Genomic DNA, 25,690 nt, shown 5'->3' with positions numbered 1-25,690 from the left:
TCAGCTAAACCCACATTACACTTATTAAGAATTGCACACATTGAATTCAAGCTAAAACAGACCTAATTCAGACTTACTGCAAACAGGCTATAGAGCAAGTTAGGGGAAGAAAGACCCAGTCAGGGAACTTACACATTCATTTCCTAAAAGAAAAAGTAAAGGGAAGCCAACAGCATTACTTTTGGGAAGTGGGGGAGGGGGAAACCAATTCACAGGTGAGTAAAATAAGGAACAAGTTACTTACCTTTAACTGTTCTCCAGCATGGGTCTGGCATGGATTCAAATGCTCAAGAATATTCCCCGTCGTCAGGCTGGGAATCCTCGTTAAAGAAAAAATCAATTTCATTTTCACTTCTGAACTGTCTTTTTCCTAATAACCAATCACTGGTCTCTGGGTCATACTGCCCCCAACCAATGACTGCCCTCTACCTAAGCCCCTCTTCTAGCAGCCATCTTCAGATTTGGTAGCATGTAAAGTGGCAGTAGGACCAAGAGATGAGCCGCAGAAGGGTAGGTGGGAAGGTTCGCATGTGAATCCATGCCAGACCCATGCTGGAGAAAGGTAGTTACAGGTAAGTAACTTGTTCCTTCTCCAGCATGGGGTCTGGCATGGGTTAACATGCTCATGAATAAAGAATACAGCAGTACACACATGTACAACCACAGGAGGTGGCAAATTTCAACATTAAGCATCTCAACATTAGGAATCTCTTACCTCCTCACCAGGCTCACCTTCAAGCGAAAAGGTTAAGCAGCACTGCTTGGCCGACTCTGGACTCCTCCCTGGAATCCTGGTCGATGCAGTAGAATCTTGTGAAGGATTGCGTCGACCTCTATGTAGCAGCCCTGCAGATGTCCAGCAGGGGCACACCAGACAGGAACGCCGTAGTTGCAGCAATCGCTCTAGTCGAATGGGCTCTCGGACGGCCAGGCAACAGTCGGTTTGCCAACCAGTGACAATGGGTGATGCAGCCGGAGATCCAACTGGAAATGGAAGCCTTGGGGTGGCCTTCCCTTGGTTCACAGGGCCAAAGTTCACAAACAGCTGTGATGTCTTCCGAAAACTCTTTGTGCGGTCCATGTAGAACTTCAGGGCTCTCTCTAGCCACATCCAGCGAGTCCGAAGACCTCTCAGCCGTCGACGAAGGCGACGGGAAGAAAACAGGTAACACCAAAGGCTCGTTGAGATGGAAATGTTAAGTACAGAGGTTTACAGGAGAGGGCCTGGATCTCGGCCACTCATTGAGCGGAGGTGATGGCCACAAGAAATGCGGTCCTTCCACAATAGAAATTTCAGCGGCGCCGAATGCATAGGCTCGAACGGAGGACCTATGAGCCTAGACAGCACCACATTGAGCTCCCACACTGGGGCCTGAGCCTTCACTGGCGGGAACAAGCAAAAAAGTCCTTTCATGAACTCCTTGACCAGGCGGTGCGACCACAGCAACGACTGCCTCAGAGTTCTGGTGTAGCAGGAGATAGCCGCAAGATGAATCTTGATGGAAGCGTGTGCCAGCCCCGCTTTGGACAGCGACAGCAAGTACGGCAGCACCTGAGGGGCCGTAATCTGTAGAGGGTTTATCTTCGATGCACGACACCAAACAGTGAACCTCTTCCATTTATGTCCTTAACACTTCAGTGTAGACGAAGCCCTGGCCTTGGCGAGTATCGCAGTCCGCTGGGATCTTGTATCCTCCAAACTCTTATGCTGCAGGAGCCAGGCCTGCAAGTTCAGCGACCCTGGGTCGTGGTGAAGAATCGCACCTCCTTCTCTGGTGAGCAGATCTGCGTCTGCCGGAAGCCTAACTGGAGGGGACGCTGACAAGTGCAGAAGGTCTTGGTACCATATTTGTCTCGGCCACACCAATGCGACGAGAATCATCTTGCAGCGGGACCGTCTGAGTCAATTGATGAGTCACAGAAGCAATGGCGGGAACGCATAGAGAAACAGGCCGTCACAGGGGAAAGAATGCATCCCACATGCTTCCCGGCTGTGGAAACCTGCTGGCGAACCTCCGGCACTTGGTGTTCATCGCCAATAGATCGATGTGGGGATTGCCCCATCATTCCACTTGATCCAACCGACGCTCCCACTCGTGGCACGAGCGCAGCTCCCTGTTGAGGGAGGAGGTTCTTCACTCCCGCCAGATGAAACGGGATGAGGAATATCCCCTGGGCCACGGCCCAGTGCCATAGGTCCTGTGCCTCTCTGGAGAGTGCTGAGGATCTGGTGCCCACCCTGCTTCCAGATGTAGACCATCGTGGTGGTTTTGTCCGTGAAGACCCGTACCACCTTGCCAATGAGGGACGGAAGGATGGACTTAAGGGCCCATAATACTACCCGTAACGCCAGTCTGTTATGCAATGACTTCTTCTATGACAGCCACAGACCTCTTGCGTGGAGACCTCCAGTGTGCGCACCCCCATCCTTCCAGGGAGGCGTCCGTCGTGACCATCTCCTGATGAGGTGTGATCTGGAAGTCCGTTTCCACGGAACCCCCCACCATCGAGAGAGATCTTGTCCTCGAAGCTTCCTGATAACTGGATCCAATGGGCGTCTAGGTACTCTTGCAGAGGCCGCATCCGCAGCCTGCACAGTCAAATGAGGTATATGCATGACATCATGCTGAGAAGGGATTTGATGGACCTCACCCGTGCGATCTTCAAGGTCAACAGCCGTTGCACCTTGCCCAGGATGGCCGTTATCCTTTCCTCTGACGGAGACGGTAGGCACGACAGTGTTGAGTCGAGACCCCAGAAACAGAGTCTTGGGATGGCACCAAGCAAGACTTTGCATAGTTCACCGAGAACCCCAGTGTCAGCAGCTGGACGGTTTCCATTGTGTGAGCGATGAAGATCTCCTTCGATTTCGGCTGAGCTAGTCATCCAGGTAGGGGTAAACATGGATCCCTCGTAGGCGCAGTTGCGCCGCCACTAGCGCCAGACACTTGGTGAAGACCCTTGGCGCCGACTTTAGTCCAAAGGGAAGGGCCTTGAACTGATAGTGCTGCCATTGAATCACGAAGCGCAGGAACTTGCGGTGTCCCTTGTGGATGGGGATGTGAAAGTAAGCATCCTCCAAGTCCAACGACGACAGAAAATCCCTTTCTTCCAGCTGCCTAGCACGTGCTGAAGGGTGACCATTCGGAACTTCTGGGATCTGATGTATTTTGTCAGGCGGCAGAAGTCCAGGATGGGTCTCCAAACGCCCGTCTTCTTGATGAGAAAGTACGGAGAATACACTACGGAGCCTCTTCGGGACGAGTTCCATCGTGCCCTTCCTCATCATGGCCCGTACCTCCAGCAGAAGCTGAGGGACGTCGTTTTCCTGTCTGGCCACGGGTGGTATACGCAGACACTTCCGCTGGAACTCAAGAGTGTGTGCGTGTGCCAGCGCCTCCAGCACCCAACGGTCGGTGGAGATGGTCTTCCACACGCTGACGAAGTTCGCCAGCCGGCCTCCCACCTGGGTGCGCGGGTGGGGGCCCAACGTCCCGGCCGGTTCAGTCCTGCTTCGCCATGGAAGAGCGGCCTTGGGGACCTTGGCGATAACAGCGACCACCTCTGGGCTTGCTGCGGCCCCTGTAGGCCTCCTGGGTCGAAGAGCAGGACGGTTGATGGTAGGATGATGAGAATCCACCAAAGCCTTTGGAGGAACCCTGGGACTTTCCTCCAGATGTCCGAGAGGACAGCGTCGCTACTGAAGCGTGCCCAATGCGCACGCCGTCTCGGTATGCATCTTGATGGCCTGAAGAGACTCGTCCACAGTCTTGCCAAACAAGTTATCCCCGTCGAAGGGCATGTCCAACACCCTTGACTGCACATCCTGGCGGAAGTAAGTGGCCTTCAACCAACCCCGGCGACGAAGGCAAAAGTTGCCCATCTGGCGGAACCTGTGTCAGCGATGGCTGTGGCCACCGTGATGGCATGGTCCGACGCCACCTCGCCTTCCCACAGAATCTCCAGCGCTTCTGCTCTCTTGTCGTCGGGGAGCAACGGAGGGTCAGTATGCAGGCAGTAGAGGCACAGGGAGTGCCCATCGTCCAGGAAAATGTTCTGTAGGCCACATCCCAGGCAAATATTGAACAGAGACGTTGAGTCTCCTCCATCTTCAGCCATGTCGACGCGGCGTAGGCCTCCAAGAATCTTCTGGAATCCTCCAAGCAGGGAATTCAATGAAATATCCCCCTTGAGGGGCGTAGAAAGTTCCAAAAATGGGTCCCCGTTAATCGGATGATTGGCTCGATTGACATCAAAAAAATTAGTACAAACTAAGAAAAATCACAAATGCAGTAAAAGCTCGAGAGCTATAGCACGAGGACTCCCAACACTTGAACGTACGGTAAAAATCTGAAGATGGCTGCCAGAGGAGGGGCTTAGGTAGAGGGCAGTAATTGGTCGGGGGCAGTATGACCCAGAGACCAGTGATTGTTTTTTTCTTTACCGAGGATTCCCAGCCCGACGACAGGGAATATTCATGAGCATGTGAATCCATACCAGACCCCATGCTGGAGAACCTTATATATACACTTTTTGGAATGGAAAAACACATTCAAAAGGATAGTAAGTACTTTAACTGCTCCTATTTCAGAGGAACAGTTACCAAACCAACTCTTTTACAAGTGAGTAACTTTTAAACGCTTGTTATACTTTTCCAAGACAGAACCCTTTTCTTATCCAATCCTTCTAGTCTATTGCACACATTCTCTCAGAGGCAGAAGAGGGACCCTAGGGGTCTAGGTGCCGGCTGGAGGCAGGGTGAAATGAGGTTCAGATGCAGGAGTTCCTGCGAAAGACTGTTCAACAAGTAAGTAGTTCACTTTAGAGTTAATTAGGGTCCAGGGACTTCAGAGAAGACACCCTGGTCAGGCAAGATTGTATGCAGTAACCCTCAGGGAGACTACACCAGTCTTGTCCTCTTGGTATTAGGTAACCCATCTATTGGTATAGGTCTGTACTACACAAGTTGATAGTGTAACTGAGCAACCAGACTTATCCCAAGAGGGGTAAATGTGAGCTGTAGAATAGAAATTCACACATACAAGTAGCCAAATAACACTTATACTCAAGGTTGTCTAGTAAAATACTAGTTTATTTAACGGTCAGTTTTAAGTAAGCACTCTTTAAAAAGGGCAATGTGCAACAATAAAAATATACTTCATAACACGTTATCACAATCAAGATACACAAGTAGATACTTTTTTATTATTTATTTGTTTTTGGTTTTAACAAGAAAACCTTTACAAAAATAGAAAATTACGGTGGCAGTTGTTTACCAGATTAAAATACTAAAGAATAAAAACAGTGAGGACCACCAGGATAACACAGAAGGACAGATCAACCTCATTTTTCATGCTCACTAATCGACCTATAGTTGCATTTTGCTAATATGGAAAATGTTTCCAATACCTTTACTATTGCCACAGTGAGCATGATTTCTTGACCAGAAATGAGTCTGTCCCAAAATGAGTCCTGTGTTAAACTCTCCTCTCTGGTTACAAATCTCCCAAGCAGCTGTAATCTTGTGTCCCAAGTGCCTTCGCACTCTAGCAACAAGTGTCTGAGTGATTGTAAGTTCGGTGAGTCACATTGTCTACAGAGCTTTTTTGCTTTATCGCCCTGATTTCTTTGGACCAAGATTTATTTAGCTATAAGCTATATAAGATTGTAAGCAATATTTAATCTCAGTCTGAGAAAATTATTTCTTATGTTTTGTTCTGGGAATTTTTGGAGGTAGCGTGGAATCGTGCCAATTTTTCTCTCTACTTTCAAAAAAAAGGTTTGGTGGGTTGAGATTCCTCACTCCATCAATCGGATCTAGTCACACATTTCGAGTTGTTTTTTAACCTTCATGGGGTTTTTAATAAGTGTTTCTGTTGTTCGATCCAGCCTCAGCAGGATACTTCCCACTTTTCCCTCCAGACCAATAAGTTGTTTCGACTTTGTCTTTTTACAATGTTATGTTCATTTACGTCGAAGTAGAGGGTGGTCACTCTTGCTGTTATTATCTCACGGTAAAGAGATAAGAGTTTCCAATCCGCTCGACAGGCGAGGGAAATCAGGCCCAGTTCAAATCTCAGACTGGCTAGAGGGGTACATAATGGGAGATGTAGTGTTGTTTTCCATAAACGTCCCTCAATTTTGTTCCAGTCATAGTTCCACAGCAAAGGTTTTGCTTCCAGGCCATAAAGAAGAACTGGGACCGCTTTCCCTATGTAGTATTTAATAAGTGGAGATATTGAAAATTTACAAAATTTCCCATACAGGTTCTTCATCTGAGCCTTCATTTTAGACGTTTTTTCAAGTATGACTGGTACACTCTTCCTACACCCTGATGTTACTTCAATTTCTAGGACAGTATTGGCATTCATATATCACTTTTGCAGTTGGTAGAATTCTGAGGTTGTGCAAAGGAAGGGTTAATGGAAGGAAAAAGGTTAACAGGTTCACCGTGCATGTGAGCACTTTTCAATCTCCCAATGAAGTCTAGATAGAATCTTTCCAGCAATAACAGTTTCAAACAAGTTACCACCTATGCGGGACAGTTAGAAGCAAAGTCAATGGGCCAGGAGAGTCTTCAGGGAGCCAGGACAGCCAATCAGTTAATATGAACAATGTCTATGGAGCTGAAGGACTTCTTAGATAGCACAATGTCTTGCACAAAGTTAGAGAGTTTGTAGAAAATCTGTTGGGCCACAAGCTGAAGGTAGAGCTGAGATCAACTCTGTAAAAATCAGCTATTGCAAGTCACAAGTGAGATAATGTAAGCTACAGACAAGAGTTAAGTACCCCTTAGTCAGCACAGTACTTTAGGTTAGAAAAGGGCCCAGCTGGCTTCTGTTCTGGTTGCAGTCTTGCAGATCCTGGAATCCTGGGCCTCAGTCGTGGGGACAAGAGGGAGGACGTCTGGAGGATGCCTGCACTGCAGTTCAAAGGGCTTCGGCTGCTGCAGGCTCTTTTCAGTTCAGCGGCACTTTGCGGTTTCTGCGACCGTCAAATAGTACTACCGCAGATCTTGGACACTTCATGGACTTTCTTCGCTGCTTGAGTCCAGCACTCTGGTGAGGTGACTCGAGCTTGCGTCATCCTGCCTTGGGAGGGTCCTCAGGATATTCCTTGCGCTCTGATCCAGCTTAAAGACGATGCACTAGACCATGGATTTCTTGACCCCTGGCACTTGGTTCCAGCAGCAGCAAAGAAGTACAGCCAGTTGGGGGAAGGTCCTCTAGCAAAGTTTGTCTTGGGGTTAGTTGGTCCCACTAACCCAAGGGAAGAAGTCGTCCTCTCCGGAGCTTCTCTGGTCTGTTTGCAAAAGCTGTTTCAGCACTGCAGCAGGCCTTCACCGGGCACTTCAAGGGTCCAGTAGGATGCAGCAAGCGTCTCTTCGAGATTCCTTAGTCAGATGTTTCATTCAGTGGTCCACTGTCTTCTGTTCAAGAAGCCTCGCCTTTTATGCAGGTTTCTCCCATTCATGCACAGCCTAGCTATCACTCATACAGCAGGGTGGCTGGCTGTCCTACCAGGACAGCCAGCCAGCCAATCCGCATTCAGGTAACCAAGGAGACCAAGGACAGGGAGTTTCGGGGACCTCCCTCACTTCCTGCCCTGCCAGACACACTGGATCAAGAGGCCATTTTGACATAATGGTCACCCATGGGAGCTATACTTCAGCTGAGGGTTCAGCGTGCAGTAGGAAAGCACAATGGTAGGAAACTTAAACCACTGCCACCAGCCATTTAAAGGTGTGAGGGTAACATAAAAAATGTTACATGACTAAGTAGGAAACGGAGCTACTAAGTAACCCCCCTCCAGCACTCCCCATAAAATGGGGTGTGCTGGACCTACCTAGGAGTAACTGACGGCCAACTACCGCCCAATCAAATCACTCCCTTCCTGGGCAAGCTCCTGGAGAAACTGGCCATCTCCCAGCTTAATCTCCACACTGAATCTGTTGGCTGTCTTCATGACCATCAGTCAGGCTTCAGAGCTGCCAGAAGCACGGAATCTGCTCTCCTGAACATCTGTGAAGTCCTGCTCACCAACCTTGACTCTAACACCCCTTGCGTCCTCATCCTGCTTGATCCCTCTTCTGCCTTTGACAAAGTCAACCATGCCATCCTGCTCAACCATCTCTGTGATAACCTGGGTATAACTGGTCAGGCTCTGGCGTGGCTGACTTCTTTCCTCTCCGACCGACCCTCCGAGTTCCAACTTGGGTTCTTCCGCTCCACTATCTTTTTCTCTATCTGTGGTGTCCCCCATGGGTCTAACCTCTCTCCCTGGCTGTTAAACCAATACCTGGCACTCCTGGCCCACTGCATCGCCACTCTACCCCAACTTTCAGTGCTATGCAGATGACGCCCAGCTCATCTTCAGGCTACCCTCGGCCTCCTCCTGCACTTCCCTCATCTGACTGTCTGCTATCCAGGAGTGGTGTGCCGCCAATAACCTCTGCCTTAATGCCAGTAAGACAGATTCTCCTCATCGGCACACCCGCTTCTTCCTTTCCTGTAGCTCTCTGGCCGGCCTCTCTTGGCCCTCTTCCCGTTCCCACCTGTAAGGCTAAAAATCTCGGGGTCATCTTTGACTCTACACTCTCCTCTCCTCTCCTCTCCTCACATCTCTAAGAAGTCATACTACCAGTTGGACCTCCTCAGAGGTATTATTTCTTTCCTCTCCTTCCCCCAGAAGCTCACTCTCCAGAGCTCTGCTGGTTCTCTCTAGGCTGGACTATTGCAATAGCCTCTATCTAAATCTGCCTGGTTCTACTCTCCGCCCCCTGCAACTTACCCAGAACAGAACCGCAAGATTTGTCCTTGGCCTCAAGCCCAGGGAACGTATCTCTCCACTACTGGAATCTCTGCACTGGCTCCCAGTGGCTGCGAGGATCAAATTCAAAACCCTCTATCGTCCACAAGGCTTTCTGGGGCCTGGGGCCTCAATACCTTCAAATCTCTCTCCCCATATACCTTCCTTCTCGAGCTCTTTGCTCATCTACCTCAAACTCCCTCAGAGTCAGTCGCTTCTCCAAACAACGAGTTGGTGGTAGAGCTCTTTCTTCGGCTGGAGCCTCCCTCTGGAACAGCCTCCATGCCTTCCTGAAACTTGAGGAGAACCATCTTCGGTTCCGGAAGCAACTCAAAATCTTTCTCTTTGCTTCTGCTTTTTCTCCTCCTCTCCCTTGCTAACTTCCTGGCTGACATTGACTTTGCACTGGTTACCTGGTCACCCCCTGATCTCAGGCCGAGGTCCCTTCCCCTGCCAGCCACACTCCTGCACTGCCCTCCTGGCAACCCCCGCACTTGGGCACTGTTTCTGTATCCTACAGTCCCACTATCAGCACTGGACACCTGGTGTTGGCACTTGCACTTGCCACCTGCTGGCCGTACTTTTACTTACGGTTGAATTATTATTTGTTTTTTCTTACCCCATGTACTGCACTGTCCTCTCTGCTTTCTCCCTCGCACTTCTCCTCCTTCCCCTTCCCATGCACTTGCACAATCTGAATGACACCTGGCCTAGTAGGATCGTTGTCTGTCCTCCCTCTGTTCCCCCCTCCCTTGCCCTTGAAACACTTGTGTATAGGCACGTTATAAATGTCATATCATATCATAACAGGTAAGTAAAGTCAATTTCACTTTACTACTCTCGGGAACAGTAGTTTACCCAAGAGAAGGTATTTACACCTTAGGAGAAATCCAAAGGACTTGTCAGTGGCACTGCACTGAAGGTTCTGTGCGTCACCATACAAAAGTAGATGCCTATGGCATTTATCAGACAACAAAGAAAACAGAGTCCAAATCAGATAAAAAATATATGAGAGTGAGAAAACGGTCTCACTCACTCCAGGATTAAAATTAAAAGTCCTAAAGTGCAGCAAAAAAGCTGGGAGGTCTCCAAGCTGGAAGGGAATTAGCACAGAAATGAGAATTTTCCCCAGCAACCCTAGAAGGATTACAGCAGTCGCCCTGTGTGTACTGGATGAGAGGATTCCCAATCGCAGGAAACACCCCAAAAGCTACACAGGAATCACACAAGGATTATGTAATACCCCAGCAAACACAGTACCTCAGCATAGTAAAAGAGTTTGTAGCAGGACGTCTTGAGGATCTGCAGCCAAAAACCCAGTCGATGAAGGCTGAAGACAGGACACTGGAAGGGATTTTGCAGCAGGGATAAATGAGAAAGGCTCCAAGCAAGAGAGTTTCTTCGCAGCTGGGTGCAGCTCTGTGGTTTGGCACCCTTTTCAGGAGCCAGGAGAAGACTGAACAGTCATTCTCGCCATTCATCGGGTCAAGCAATCTGGTGAGGGGACTTTTGGGACTCAAATCCAGTCTCTGGAGTACCAGCAAGATGAAAGCAAAGTTTCAGCGCGATTCGAGATTCCGGAAGAACGTGCACCGCACAATGGCTCGAGGTCCCAGGTTATTGGAGTATAGCAGCCCTTCAAGGTTGCAGCACAAAGCGGGATCGCTCAAAATGGAGGTCTTCCTGAGTCTAGTGGATCTCGCCAGGCTCTGGGTCGGGGTCATCGTTTTCGGGACCCCCAGGTCGATTGGAAGGAAGGGAAGGGTAACCACAGGTTCAGATTACACAGCAGGCTCTGTGGTTGTTGAAAATGGCTACGGCTGTCTTTTCTTCATCTTCCTCTTCGGTTTCATCTCCAGTGGTCAACTTGTCAGCAGCCTCCGAGTCCAGGCATTTTAATCAGGAACTACAGCACAACTTCTGCATTCTCGCCCTGCATTTTACAGCAAAGGGCAGTCTCGCTGTCCAATCAGGACAGCCAGCCAGCCCCCCCCCCCCCTTGCTGGGCGTTTATTCCTTTCAGGCAAGGTGAAAGACAAAAAGGGCTGCACCCTTGCTTCCTGCCTTTCCAGACACTCTGGAGCCTGGGTGGGGAGCCCAAAGATTCCACTGAGGTCATTCCAACCTAGAATGGCAGGGGATGTCCTCGAAACAGCAAGCGCACAAGAAATGGCGAAAAAGGAAGGAGCCCACCATTTTGAGCCTTCCCTTGGAATAAAAGTGTCATATGAAAATCCATCTACATGGATGGGGCCTCCTGATAACAGTCAAGGGATACTGAAGTAAAATTGACAGACCACACAAATGAGTGCTAGTCTACAAACAACCCTGATGAAAGTGGGACACTAACGTTTCACCACTGAAACTGGCAGGCTATTGCTCTGTGTCCTGGCATACAGAAGCGAGGAAACAAAATAAATCGCCAACCGGGTCACAGATTGTTCCTCTCTAAAGAACCAAGAGAAAGAACTACAAATTCACTTACTTTGGGAATAGAGTCAAAGAAACATCCGAAAACTCTTCACCTCAAAGCACAGATGTCTTGTCTGAGTCAACTCGGTACTGTGGTCCCTGTAAAACATACCACTTTTAAAGAAAAAAGTGGCATTCCATAGAAACGTAATAAAATTTGCCTAAGTTTCATTTGGAAAGCAACTAGTATTTGGGAAAAAGGGCAAAAGGAACCACGAACCCAAAAAAAGCCAAATGATTGGCATACAGAAAGTAATTACAAAGCAGAATTACATGAATCCTAGTGTGTTGCCATGACGATTAAGGGAAGATTCGGGTGTTAGATCCCCTTCTTTGGTTCCATAAGAGGATACTTAATCCTTTCTTTTGTCGCCATATTTAGCGCAGTTGTCCTTTGTTAGCCCTTCTTCTACCATCCTGGGAGGGGGAGGTGTATGTGTGTTTTGCCTTTGGCAGGAACCCTTGGGTGTCCCTGCCTAGGTTCCTGTGCGTCTCGGCAGGCAGGAGGTAGGCGAGGAGCACTCCCCTGCCCTTGTCTGCCTGAATGGAACAAGTTCCTACTGGGGGGGTCTGGCTGTACTGATTGGATAGCCAACCGCCCCTTTTTGTAAACTGAGGATTTGATTGGATAGTTTATTTATATAGTGCCTGTACACAAAGTGTTTCAAAGCCCTTCAAGGCAAGGGAGGGAACAAGGAAAATACAATTACATTCTTACAGGCCATGAACAGTAAGGATGCGAAATTAACGATAGTACTTGGCCTGATGACATTTCAGAAAGTGCAAGAGCCAAGACTTTGATAAGGAAGGGAGGGGGGAAGAGTGGGAAGGAAAAAGAAACAGACAGGCGACTTCTCGTAGAGCCGGAGAAAAATAAAAAGGTGAGGGAGAGGGGTGCAGAAAGGGAGGGGAGGAACAAAACAAGCAACTAGGCCTGACGACATTTCAGATGGTGCTGCAGGGGGGGTGAAAGGGGGGGGGGACGAGGGGGAGGAGACAGACAAGGTTGCCATCATACTAGGTCCAGGGACAATTATGATAGAGTAAGTGCATAGAAGGGGAGGAGATGGGAAAAGAGAAAGGGAGAGGAGGAGAGAACAGAGTAAATAGTCAAAAGAGTGGAGAAGCAAGAGGAGAGAGCGAGCACAATTGCAGAAGTCAGTATTAACACAATGTTGCAAGCCAGGATACAAGATGAAGATGGGAACAACACGATTCAGGGCCACCATTAGTACAAGATGCAAAGGAAGTCCAGCATGAGAGTTGAGAAAGGGTGACGGACCGTGAATCAATGAAGTCCATAAAAGTCAAATCCAGCATTGGCCACAAGACGGTGGTGGTGAAACCAGAATGCATCAGGACAGACTCCTGCAGTAGTAGGCTGGGGGTGATGTTTGGGGGGGGGAAATCAGGGTAGATGAATCGAGCAGAACAGGCAACACCTGTGTGCGAGAAGGGTGGGGGGCACAAGGGAACAGCACAGGGGGATCATTGGGGTGGGGATGGCCTTTGGGGACAGAGGGAGTAAACACATGTTGGTGCATGCTTACCTGTCTGGGCATGGGGGCGGGCCCTGGATCCTCCTGGTTCAAACAGAAATTGCCCTTTTCTTCAAACGCCTGGGTGAGAGACGCCCTTGATCTAAGAGTTAAGAGCAGGAAGGAACAGGCAGGGCTAAGAAGGTGGGTGGTGCTTGGCCAGGTGACCTAGATCCATCTGCAAAGGAAAAGAGGCTGGAGGGCTCCTTAAGTAGGGAAAAAGAGCGGCAACCAGGAAGGCACCAGCTGGGCGGGGCTTGCAAAGTGGGGAAAAAGAGCAGCAACCGGGAAGGCACTGGGTGGGCGGGGTTTAGGCCAGGTGACCTAGATCCACCTGCACCCCATCTGATGTGAGCGATTGCAGAGGAGTGTGCTGAAACTGAATAAAAGGCGAGGTTCCTGAGTTGAAAGGCAGGTCTACCACTGGAAACTGAAATAACTGAAGACTACCAGAGACGCCTGCAGACCCTCTGCAATGCTGTGAAGCCACCACTGCTGTCCTGACCGCGTTTTCTGTGCGACAGTATCTCTGAAGAAGAACACTTCTCTTTGACTGGTGAGAACAACCAGTCCCTAGACAAACTCCAATATGAGCCATCTCCCGAGGTGCTGCACCCCAATACCAGGAGATCTCCGACCGAATTACAGTGCATCATCTTGGAAAGGCCAAATTAGTCCCAGTGTTTGCTGAGCTCCAGGTGAACCTCCAGACTCGTCCAAGTCCCCTCAGCAGAGTGCTGGACTCCAGGAATCAAAAAAGGTTGACTGGGCGAATTGTGTCTTTTGTTGGTGCTGAAGAAAGGTGCTAAAACTGGAGACTGACTAGAAGAGTTGAAGAAATCCATGCCATTGGTCAGTCGCAAGACTGATGCTAGAGATCCTGTCCATTGTCCTGTTTTTCGTCATCAGACCAAGGAATCCAGAGGTTGGGTCCAGCGCTGCCAGATCAAGGGAAATCCAACCAAACACATTTCCTCAAACCTGTGGGGAAAAAGATTGCTTACCTTTATCTGTGAGGTCACTCCAGAGCGTTGGAGTGCACATAGAGGTGTCCAGGGTACCCCACACTTACCTCCTGCTCAAGCTGCTTCCTGTGTCCCTTTAGCGGGTCCTTTAACAGGGTCTTAAATGTTGGTTTAATCCACTTGCATCTAAAGACTAGAAAGTATCCACAGGAACTTTTTGAATTCTGCTGCTTTACAAGACTTTGAACCTCTCCGAACTGCCTTTTAGCTAGGAGTGTGGATTGGACTTTCAAAGCTTTGCTGTGCGAAGAAACTGCCTCTATAATATTAAGCTCTGCTAGTATTTACCTAACCAACTGTTTTCCTTCCGAAAAAGACCATTTTATGTGGTTTTGCTAAATAAATGTGATTGCCGTATTTCCTTGATCTTACGTGAGTGGTAGGGAGACTTATTTTTATGCTTCATCCCCTCTCCTTGTGGGACGCCCAGCACTTTCTGCTAGACTTCTGAAGCTTTTTCTTAAATCCTTATTGAGTGGAGCCTTTTTCCACTCATTCATTCTTGTGGGCTCTTGTCTCTCGGAGCTTATTTGTATTCTACCTGTACTTGATTCATTTACTTTTACTGGCTAGATTCATGAAAGTGCTGCTATTTAGTCTCAATTCATTCTAACAATTGTATTTTAGCTTTGCGCTCGTTGTAGAAGTTTATTGTGTTTAACTTTAAATTGGAACTAGCTCTGTATTGTGTGCCTTTACCGTGCAAGTACACCTAGACTTGCACGGTGTGTGGCCCTTATTATGAAATCTCAGTTTAAAACATGGAATTGTAAGATCGATCCAATACCCGGTAGTGAACTTCTTAGGGTTAAATTAGCTGTAAGCGCGGAAACCACTCGGAATCTACGGACGGAGCTCTGTATAGTAAAAGAATATTCAATCTTTGCAGCTTCTCTGAATAGCACCCTTTTATCCTTTCTTAAACCCAAAACTAAATTAGTTTTATTGGGCGATTTCAATTTATGGTTGGGAAGTGCAACAGACGCCACAGCTAAAACTATGGAAAATATATTAGACTCATTAGATTTGTTCCAACATATTAGAGTCCCCACTCATATTAAGGGACATACCCTTGACTGGGTCTCCTCTTTGAACCAAAGTCTTTCAAATAAAGAGGTGAACGTTTGTCCCTGGTCAGATCACTTCTGTATTTATTTCCAAATACAAGTTGATTATTTCGAGAGGAGAGTTAGTATACCCAAGCTATCTCTTAAGGTGCGAAATCGAAGTTAATTCTTACTCACCTTGTAGATTGGGCGTCCACTCTTAATAATCAAATTACTGCAACAGACAATCTTGAAGACATGTCCATCACATTTTTGAACTCTTTCGGTTGTGTCCATGGATTATAAATTGACCATATACATCCAAGTGCCAGCTTGGGACCTCCCTTTTTTTGCCATTACTAGCATGGTTGTTCTTGGTTACCCCTTCATCTAGCATTCTGGAGGGGGAGGTCAGTGTGTGTTTTTTGCCTTTGGTGCGAACTCTTGGGTGTCCGCTGCCTAGGCTCTAGAGTGTCTGGGCAGGCAGGAGGTAGGTGAGGAGCACTCCACTGCCTTTTGTCTGCCTGAATGAAACAAGCTCCTACTGGGGGTCTGGTTGTCCTGACTGGACAGCCAAACGCCCCTTTTCTGTAAATTCCTGAGAGATTGCAGAGGAGTGTGTGCTGGAACTGTATAAAAGGTGAGGCTCCTGGAGTAAAAAGCAAGTCGGCCACTGGAAGCTGAATTAACCGAAGAAGACTACCAGAGATGCCTGTAGACCCTTTGCAAAACTGTAAAGCAACCACTGCTGTCCTGAACCTGTTTTCTGTGCGACAGAGGAGCTCCGACGAGGACGACTCTTTCCCTTAGGCTGGTGGGAACAACCAGTCCCAAAACGCACTTTGATTTGAGCCCTCTGCCGAGGTCCTGCGAGTTTCCAGGGCTGCGGAACCCCAATATCAGGAGACCTGCTGCCCATTTCAAGTGCATCGTCGTGAAAAGGCCGAATTGGTCCAAATCTTTGCTGAGCCCTCAAGGACACTCCAGAGATCCAATCCAACTCGCCAAGAACCCCTCATCAAAGTGCAGGACTGCAGGAAGCGAAGATTGACCGGACGAATCACGTCTTTGTTGGTGCGGCAGAAAACGCACCAAAAATCGCAGAAAGAACCAAGAAGTTGCTGAAAGTCGTGCCCCAGGTCCTCCCTCGAGACTGCTGCTGAGGGAACCCGTCCATTGTCCTGCCGTCAGTCATCAGACCAAGGAATTCAGAGCTGCAACATCACAGAGCATCCAGCACAAACATTTTCTTCTAATCAAAAGGTACTGTTGGGGGGGGAAAAAGGTATTGCTGACCGGATTCCAGAAAGTCTATGCAGAGCATTTTAGTGCATGTAGAGGTGTCCAGGGCAAGCCCCTCTTACCTCTGACTCAAGCCGCTGCTTGTGTCCCTTTAGCAAGTCCTTTAACAGGGTCTCCAACGTTAACACTTCTTGCATCTCGAGAGACTAGAAAGTATCCACAGGAACCTTTGATTTCTTCTGCTTTGCAAGCAAGACTAAGCCACTATGAACTGCCGTTTAGCTAGGGTTGCATTGACTTTGAAAGACTTGCTGTGCTGTGAAACTGCCTCTAGAACCTAAAGCTCTACTAGGATAACACTAACCAACAGTTTTCCTTCCGTAAAATCACCATCTTATATGTGTATGCAGCATAAATACAATGACCGTATTATTTTGTGGGTTCGCGGTATTACCGATATAACTGTCAAACTCCTTTAACAATTGCATGCATTCAGCAACTACCAACTAAGCAGTGACCCTTTGAAAGTATATCTGTGTGTCATGGTTTACAGTGCTAAGTATTGAACAGTGATTATTGTGTAAATATAATATATATTTTAATATCCATTTATTCTTTGGTGTGCTTTACTTACTGGGCTCAGTGTACTTGCCTACAGCTCATATCTTCCTCTTAAGATAAGCCCGACTGCTCCGCCACTCTACAAAGGCCCCGAGTTAGTACAGACTGATACTAAGAGTTGGGGGATCTACAAACCAGTCGGATAGCTTACTAAAGTCTTACCTCCAAGTAGGACTTTAGGAAAAAATCCCCCAAAGGTTTGTGCGCGGTAGTACCAATAATACGGTAGAACCGTCATTAGTTTGTAACCGCAAGCAACCCCAAACTAACCACTGGTCTTTGAAAAGTATCTCCAAGTATTTGTGTGTTTTGGCTAAATGGATTAAGTATTTTAAAGCATATCTTGTGTAAATATATTTACATGCAAAAGTTTCTTTGAATTGCATTAATAACTAGGTTCAGTGGACTCATCTACAGCTCACATCTTCCTCTTATAACTGACTGCTCTGACACTCTACCAGGGTTCCAAGAGTAGTAAAGACAGATTATTTTTTTTTTAAATTTCTTTTTTCTTGATTTTATGCAAACAAAACACAAACCAAACAAGCAGCATAATCATAATAGTTCCATTACACATCAATTTATCTCAATCACTGCTCCCATAACCCCTCCCTCCCCCCATGAGCCTAATTGTCAATCTCATTCAATGTCTGGCACATGCGGCCGGGTTTCGTTCTCTTCGTAGTCTGTTGGATCCGATATTACTCCAAACAATTCTGCTATTAGCGATTTCCAAGCAAACAGGGTGCCCGCCTCCCCTTCTCCAGCCAGGCTACTCGCTTCTTGCCATGCCACCATTTCAGCCTCCGCCCATTTCTGCAAGTCCTTCCACCATACATCCACCTTAGGCTTGTGGCATTTCTTCCACCACATGGCAATCCTACGTTTTGCAAGCACATTCGCCAGATTTCTCAGTTTCTCAATATGCTTGAGTTTCCGTGGCCTGGGAAACCCGCCCAGTAAGCAGGCCCAGGCCGTGTCTATAACAAGAGTAACCCCCCCCCCTTATCAGCCAGTTTCTGCGCCACTTCTCCCCAAAAACACCCAATGATCGGGCACGACCAAAACATGTGTGTCATGTCCGCATTTTCTAAGTTACATTTGGGACACGCTTGTCTTCCAGTGTTTCGGAACTTGGATATCCTCAAGGGGGTCATGTATGCCCTATGCGTAACATACAGCTATATTTGTTTTAATCTGGCATTTCTAGACACTTTTTTGTGATAGCCCAGGGCACGCTCCCACACCCCATCCTCCATTGGGGCCCCCACTTCCGCCTCCCAGTCCAGTCTCAGATGTGTTAATTCTTTCCCCACCTTAGCCATCACCATCTCATACAGTCTCGAGATCTCATGCCCTCCTTCGGATATATCATATGTTGCTCCCAAAACTGCATCTGGTTCTTCTATCAAAACGGTCTCTGGCCAGGTGTTCCTAATCATCCGCACCAATCTAATGTACGTGACATATTGGCCTGTATGTAGCCCCACCTCTTCGCTGAGTTCTAAAAACTCCTTAATGGACCCCTCTTGCCAAACATCGCCTAGTGTTACCAGCCCCACCGATTCCCAGTAGGTCCTAATAATCACCCTCAACTGATTATCTCCTCCTGTCAAAGCAACCAGCGGTATCTGCGGAAGGCAACAGCATGGGACTTCCATCAAGCGACAAGCCCTACGCCAAATTTTCCACCCAAACCTCAACATCGCAGGACGCCCCCTCATTTCGGTTTCAGGCAGCCAGATCATTTCTTTCAAGTAAAACTGTAGCTGTCCCGCCAAATAGTAAACCTCAAAATGAGGCAGTCTGATACCTCCGTTTTCATAAAAGTTCTGCAATTTCCAAAACGCCACTCTATTTCGGGTACCATGCCACAGGAACTCCCTGCACATGCTGTTCAATTTACTGAAAAACCTTTTGGGTATCATGTATGGGATATTACTAAAGTAATGCAGGAGCCTGGGCAGGACTACCATCTTGAGCATTGCCCCATCTTCGCCAGGGGCAGTTTTGCCCAGAACTGCATGCTGTTCCTAATTTTCTCGACGGCTACTTCTGTATTATGTCTATGTTCTTCTTCCACCGTGTGGTATACATCTACGCCCAGGTAACGAAAAGAGCTAGTTGCCCATGGTACTTGTAGCACCGGTAGTCTATCCACAGGGGTCCCCTTATAGTTACCCAGCGGGAATATGACAGACTTTTGGGGGTTCACCGATATGCCCGACAACTCTGCATATCTTTCCATCACTTCAAGTATGTATAGGAGACTTCCTTCTGGGTATTGCAGGTACAATAATAAATCATCTGCGTACAAGGATATCAAGTCTCGTTCCCCTCCTAAATCAATGCCTATCGCATCATACTGTGCCCTAAGGCATATTGCCAGAGGCTCCAGGGCTAAAATGTAAAGCATCGGGGACCAGGGGCACCCCTGTCTGGTGCCTCTACCAAGTTGCCATCTCTCGGATATCATCGCTCCAGTTCGGACGCTGGCAAGCGGTTCACTATACAACATCTTAGCCCACCTTATATAGCCCGGCCCCATTCCATACCCTTCCAAGGCAGCCAATAGCCATGAACACTTGACCGAATCAAAAGCTTTAACTGCATCTAGAGACACTATCACCATCTCACCTGCATTCCTGCTACCCCATCCGACCACCCGGTGAAGCCGCCTATGGTTGTGTGTTATATTCCTATTTCGGGACATAACCCGTTTGATCAGGGTGTATCAGTCTACCAATCACCTTCTGCAATCGATTTACAAGGACAGCAGTTAGAATCTTGCTGTCCTGATTTAGCATTGACAAAGGTCTGTAGGAACCACATCTATGCTTCGGTTTGTTGGGCTTGGGCAGCGGTATTATGATCGCCTCTCTGAGCGACTCAGGCAACAGTCCTATCTCAAACGCCTCATTAAGCATGTCCAGCATTGGGGGGAGGATTTCCTCTCTGTATACTTTATAGAATTCGCTGGGGAACCCATCTGCCCCCGGGGTCTTACAGGTAGGCAACTGCTTAACAATCGCCTCTAACTCCTCTAACGTGATTGGCTCATCTAGCTCCTCTCTCTCCTCTTCACTGATCTTGGGCAGCCCTATGTCTCCTAACATTTCAATTATCTTGCGTTGGTCACTCATCTCATCATCCCCATACAGCGCTCTGTAATAATCCGCAAATTCTTTGTTAACCCCTTCTTGCGTGGCCACTTCATCCCCGTCCTCCCTAATAATGGTCCTAATCGGAGGCCTAGGGGTCTCGCTTTTGTATAGCCAGGCCAAAAGGCGGCCTGTCTTATCTCCCCCCGCGTGCTGCCTCTCAACATATTTCCTATAACTAAGATTGCAGAGTCTTTCCCAATGCCCTGCACATTGTTAGGAGTAGTAAAGACAGATACTAAGAGTTGGGGATCTAACGACCATTGGGATAGTTTTATAAAGTCTTAACTCACAGTGGACTTTAGGAAAACTCGCCTAACAGAGGTACGGGAAGATTTGCCTAAGGATGCGTAGGTGGAAGAAGCAGGTTCTGGAAACAGAGTTGATATGTTGGGCAAGGGATAGATTTGAGTCAAGCGTGCAGCTGAGGTTTTTCACTGAAGAGGAAGTTGTACGCTTGGGGACAACCCTAGAGAATAAGACTAGGGGATAGGTTTGGGAAGGAGAGCAGTTTTACCGCATACTAGGATTTATGTTGAGGAGGAGGTGGTTGGTCGTCATCCAGTGGTCAATAGCAGGAGAGGCATGATGAGAGGTCCGGATGGGTGGCATCTGCTGATTTTGAGGATGATCCGAGTGTCATCTGCGTACTTGTAACAGATGATGTTGTGGGAGCGAATGTGTGCCGTGAGGGGGCTAAGCTAGATATTGAAGAGGAGGGGGTAGGGTCACTGTGGAACCCCTTTTGGCAGTGGGAGGGGGCGGGGGAGGAGCATGATTTGCGAGCAATTGGAGATGGAGGAAATTCAGGTGGGAGCAGTGTTCTCGATTCCTAAGGAGTGTAGCCTGCCTAGGAGTATGGTGAGGATGAGCACTGCACATCCTTCTGAATCCGCTGTTCTTTTTAAGTCATCCCATACGGACACCAGAAAGACTCCGTTCCTCAGAGGGTTCTGAAGCCTGATCGGCTGGGTCAAAAAGATTGTTGGCTTTTGTGGAGTGGCAGAGCTGTTCAATGCAGTGCGGCCCAGGAGTGTGGCAATAAAGCTGGTGTTAGAAATGTGCTGGTAGTTCTGGGGAATGAGTGGGTCGAGCATGGGTTGTTGAGGAGAGGTTTGATATAGGAGGTATTGAAGGCTTCAGGAAATATGTATTGATGCATGCTTAACATTCGTTCTCCCTACTTAAGTGAATGCATTTAATATTGGAATAAATGCTTGCGATTATAGGGTAGTGTGCAACCCACTGAGGGTTACCAAACAGAGTTGTAGATATGTATAGTCATATTTGTGCTTATCTTGAAATATTTAAAGTGTGCCTTGGTGGGGTATTGTAATAAAGGATTTCTTTTATGACATACCTATTGGGCCTTACCCTTACCAGTGCTGCTCACATTTAGCAGCACTGGTAAGGGTAAGACCCACACAGGTATGTCATAAAAACTCCTTTATTACAATACTGGCCTTTCCTCCTTAGCTCAGTCTTGCTGCTTAGTCAACGCAATTTAAGAGTGGCTATGTTCAACTGGGGTTGTGAATGACCCTTGCTAAACATAGGTTGGCTTTACCAAGAACTATCAGAGGCGGAGGCTGTAAAAAATAAAGAAAACCTCCCAACAGCAACAGTTCAATCTCAGATAAAATATGCACTTCTTTTCAGCCCCTTATCACTGCTAGATGTGTTGGGGCAGGACTTCCTGTGTAAATTAGGTTGTACCATTTATTGCACTGCAGACAGAGCATTTTTAGATATCCCAAATGGACATTTGAACAAAGTAATGGCAATATTGCAAGTTAAACTTGAAGGGCAGCAGAGTGGAGCATGGCAGGCAGACTTGGAGTTCTTGTGAAAGGTTACAAAAATAATATAATAAAACAACAGTTTTGTAGTATCAAAACAGTTAAAAGCTTCATAAAAATGTATCCGTTTATAAATATAGTAAACACATGGCATTTTGTGGTGGGTCGGAAGACGGTGTAAGACACCCATTGAACATTTCTATCAGATTTATTCAGAATAAAAGGAAATGCCCATCTTGACCTATTGCTATAAGGATATTCCCTACCTATCCAAACTAACAAAGGTGCTCATTTGTCATCAGGAAGTCCAACTAAAACAAATGTTCTCTGTCCAAACCTAATCTACCTTGCCTTACCACTAAACCCAACAACTTAAGTTTGCCAAAAGAACACACACATATGGTTCCATGTCATTTCATCGACAGATTTCTTTTCCCGATGTTTTATTTTTTTTAAATGAATATTTTTCAACAAAAGAAAACTCATCGAATTTCATTTTGGGTGGTGTGGTGTGGGGGGGTTGATGGTTAATTCCCCCAGCCGTTATTTTTTCTCTATTCCCAATACCCCCACCACGCCTTATATGCACTTTCGCCCCCCTATATTTTTTGTTTCGTTTCTTCGTTGAAGTTTTCATGAAAGGAACCATCGAAAAAACGTCTGTTGATGAAAGGGCGTTGTACCTATACATAGATCCATACATACAAAAAAGGTCAAGCTCATTATGATGGTCTATTCCAGTTCTCAATGTCTGATTTAGGAGCTCCTACCAACTGCTCATAGGTTTTGTTTTCCTGCTGGTGTACAGTTTGTCTGTAATCTTACACTTTTAATGGTTTTTTAGATAGTTAAGGTCAAAGGAAGAGATTATCACTCTCTTTAGTTGATCCTTTCGGTCTTTGGTAGATTCTTATTATGGGTGAGACACCACTTTTCCTAGGGTCTCTCTGCTAGGCTTCTTCTCCGAGTCATGGGCATGACGTGTAACCGTGACTCACAAACTTCTCTGGGTATTTCATTAAGGGAATCGCCACTCTTCAATATTTAATTTTAGTCACTTCTTTCTCTTTCATATTAGTCTTTAAGGCCTTCTCAAAGCCTCATGCTTAATATCGTCACTCACTTTCCTTGGCTGCTTGGGATATACATATTTATGCTTTCTCAATGGCCCAACATTCGTATCACAGTTTTACCAAGTTCATTTATTTAAGATATGCTCCTCGGTTTGGCCTCCCCCTTTGTTCCATCCAGACACCTTTGTTCATCGGTTAGTCCTATGTGCTTTCCAGCCTTCCCAACTGCTCTACTCTGCTTTCGTGGCTTGCCACGCTCTACTGACAGGAGGTTTCAGGTCTCCCACCTCTATGGGTGTCTGACGTTGGATGGACCCCAGGCCCACTGCAGTGATTCCATGGTCACACCACCATGTCGGACGGTATTCCGCTCTCCATCCTCCCATCGGCTCTTCTGCTGTTGATTGCCAGGTCAACAGCAGCTCGATCTGGTGTTCTCCACTTCACGGATTGCTGCAGGCTCAGCAGTTCATCTACAACACCCCTGCATGACGTAGCTATGGCAGAGGGCTTCCCCTGCATGTTGCACCCTCTCCTGTGTACTACTCGTCCTGGTCACATACAAGGCTGTTCTTAAAGCGATAATCCCTTTTCCTTCAGGCGTCTTAGTTAATCCAGCATTGCCTGAAGCCATACAAAAGGAGAGTATGTTTTCCATTACTGAAGTAAGTCCCATCTATGCAGATGAGGTGGCTTTGAATAGGGAGTGGAGTTCTCTGGGGTAAAGAGAGTACTTGTCCCCCAAGGGAGAGTCACTCCTAGAGAGTTCCCACTTGACCAGACTCCTAAGGGGGGGGTCTTGCGGAACGGGCTCACCTCTCTAGCCTCAAAAGGGGTGGCTCCCCCTTGGGGAGAAGTGACAAATACTCTTGATTCGTAACACATTGCAGTTGGATTTTCAACCAAAACCTCTTTATACAATAAATGGGGGTCACGATTTATTTCTTCAAGAATTATGCCAACTTCTTTTTTTTTTTAAAGCAATTGGTTTGCATTTTTTTTTTTTTTTTAACATGTATAACCAAATAAATACAATGTAAAGACTTTCCCCCAAAATGGATTTCCTAGCTGCGGTTAGGTTCAGAGATTTTAGAACACAGAAGTTTTAATAAACGGAAATGGCATGCATCACCTACTGAAATGCCACAGCTATAAAAAAATAACTTTCTGCAGCATTGGATATTTTATAGCCACATGCTCGTTTCAACAGCTTAACAACCAATCCCACCAAAGAGCAATGCCTTGAATTAATCATGTTTGAAGCACTTCCTGGCAGGGTCACTAGTCCGTTCGAACTTCAATATTTAGGCAATAGTGTTGACATAAGATTTTCAAAAGCAACGTTTTTGTTTTGCAAAAATGGAATTTGGATAACCAAGGAAAGGAAAATAATCTAGCGATTCATAAATGAGCCACCTCTTGAAACCAATACCCACTACTACCGCAACAGTAATGGCATCTTAATGCTGTCTCCCTTATCCAACAATAGCTTGACAAGCCTTCCTTACCCAAAAACATGAGGGTGCTGTGGCTACCCACCGATCAAACGAACCGTAGGTAGAATGTGGCCCATGACAAGTAGACTTAGGACAGGGGAAGGTGGTACTCACCGGAAATGGTTCTGCTCCCTCCTGGATGACGAATCCCTCAATGACGTGGGTTAAGATCTGTGGCTTCACTACAGCCTGTGGGGGCTTCGAGTCACCATTCTGGCGGGAGGACAGTGCCAAGGCAGGGATCACAGTTGAGCTGCTCACCGGCGTAGACTGGGCAACTACCTGGCTTGCCTCAGACTTCTCTGTAGGTGTGAGAAGGAATGGAAAACAAGAGGTGAATACAGAGGGCAAAATATGGGCCAATAAAAAGGGTGAAGGTCTGGGGGAGATGCAGGACGAAAAACGTAATTCACTAAGAAGTGGAAAGAGGGGACTTTGTTGCAGTCCGAGGAGTAGGTAGGAGAAAAGAAGTACTAGATACAAGAGGTCCGAGATGCTGTGGAGTGGTTACAGATGCAGAGTAGAAGCCTTTGAGGAAAGACTAATGAATATAGTTACTTTCGTAGCACACTCCTTTGGGTACGCTTCTAATGGGATGGAAAAAGCAAAGGGGTTTGGTAGACTGGGGCAGTAAAAGGCGAAGCAAAGTTAAGAGGTAGGAAGATGGGGAGAAAGAGGACATGGAGGCAAAATAGAGGAAAACATTACAAATAAAGAAAAGGTTAACACATTGCAGTGATAGGGTAGGGAATGGAGTAGGGAAAAAAAGAGGAAAGGCCCAGACAGGGCATAAGAGGCCTAGAAGCTGCACAAAGACGGAAGTGGGTTTGGAAATATGAAGGAGAATTAAAGAAGCTGTGATCTTCAGGCCATGTCCTCACCAGGGAGGTTGCTCTTCTCCTCCTGAGGTCTGGGGCTGGCGACCGGTGTGGCCATCTTTGCAGCGGGCGGAGCAGGGGCTGGTGGTGGCGAAGGCCCCTTCTCCTCCTCAGACGATGCTTTTCTCTTCATGGAGAGAGATGTAAGCTTTCCCTGTGTGACCAGGACAAAAGGAGGAACAGTTACCTGCCTGTGTCAACATGCAGGGGTGGAGGCAAGTGACAATTGCTACATAATGCTGATAAAGCAAAGCCCCTTGTGCCTCCAACCTGCCTGCTCCAACACAAGAAAAGAGGGAGAGAAGAACTAGTCCACAAGTATTAGTTACTAACCTGTAACATTCTTTTAGTTAATCACATAAGTACAGAAATGAGTAGCACATTTTTAAGTAGCCGGACATCCTCAAGTCCCAGAAGCTCCTCAAGACTTACCTTTTCACCTCTTCCTTCCCTTCCTCCCTCCTCTGCTAAACCTCCCAGCTGCTGATATTGGTGACCATGGCCCTTATGTGTCCTCCTGGGTCCTGGCTT

The 25,690-nt window shown here is 47.2% G+C and overlaps 1 protein-coding gene across 2 annotated transcripts in view; it reads right to left on the bottom strand.

The window, feature by feature from the left end:
• Nucleotides 1-25,690, bottom strand: part of PHC1 (polyhomeotic homolog 1) — a 325,158-nt gene that overhangs the window by 150,493 nt on the left and 148,975 nt on the right. For both annotated transcript variants that reach the window (XM_069650568.1, XM_069650569.1), the window contains 2 exons: nt 25,163-25,313; nt 24,396-24,583 (listed from right to left, as the gene is read on the bottom strand). In XM_069650568.1, the coding sequence (XP_069506669.1) occupies nt 24,396-24,583; nt 25,163-25,313 (339 nt within the window). The remainder of the gene's footprint in view (nt 1-24,395; nt 24,584-25,162; nt 25,314-25,690) is intronic.

The sequence above is a fragment of the Ambystoma mexicanum genome, chromosome 3p, assembly GCF_040938575.1.
Source record: "Ambystoma mexicanum isolate Mex_15411 chromosome 3p, UKY_AmexF1_1, whole genome shotgun sequence".
Classification (NCBI taxonomy): Eukaryota; Metazoa; Chordata; class Amphibia; order Caudata; family Ambystomatidae; genus Ambystoma; species Ambystoma mexicanum.
This window is presented reverse-complemented; position numbering and strand designations above follow the sequence as displayed.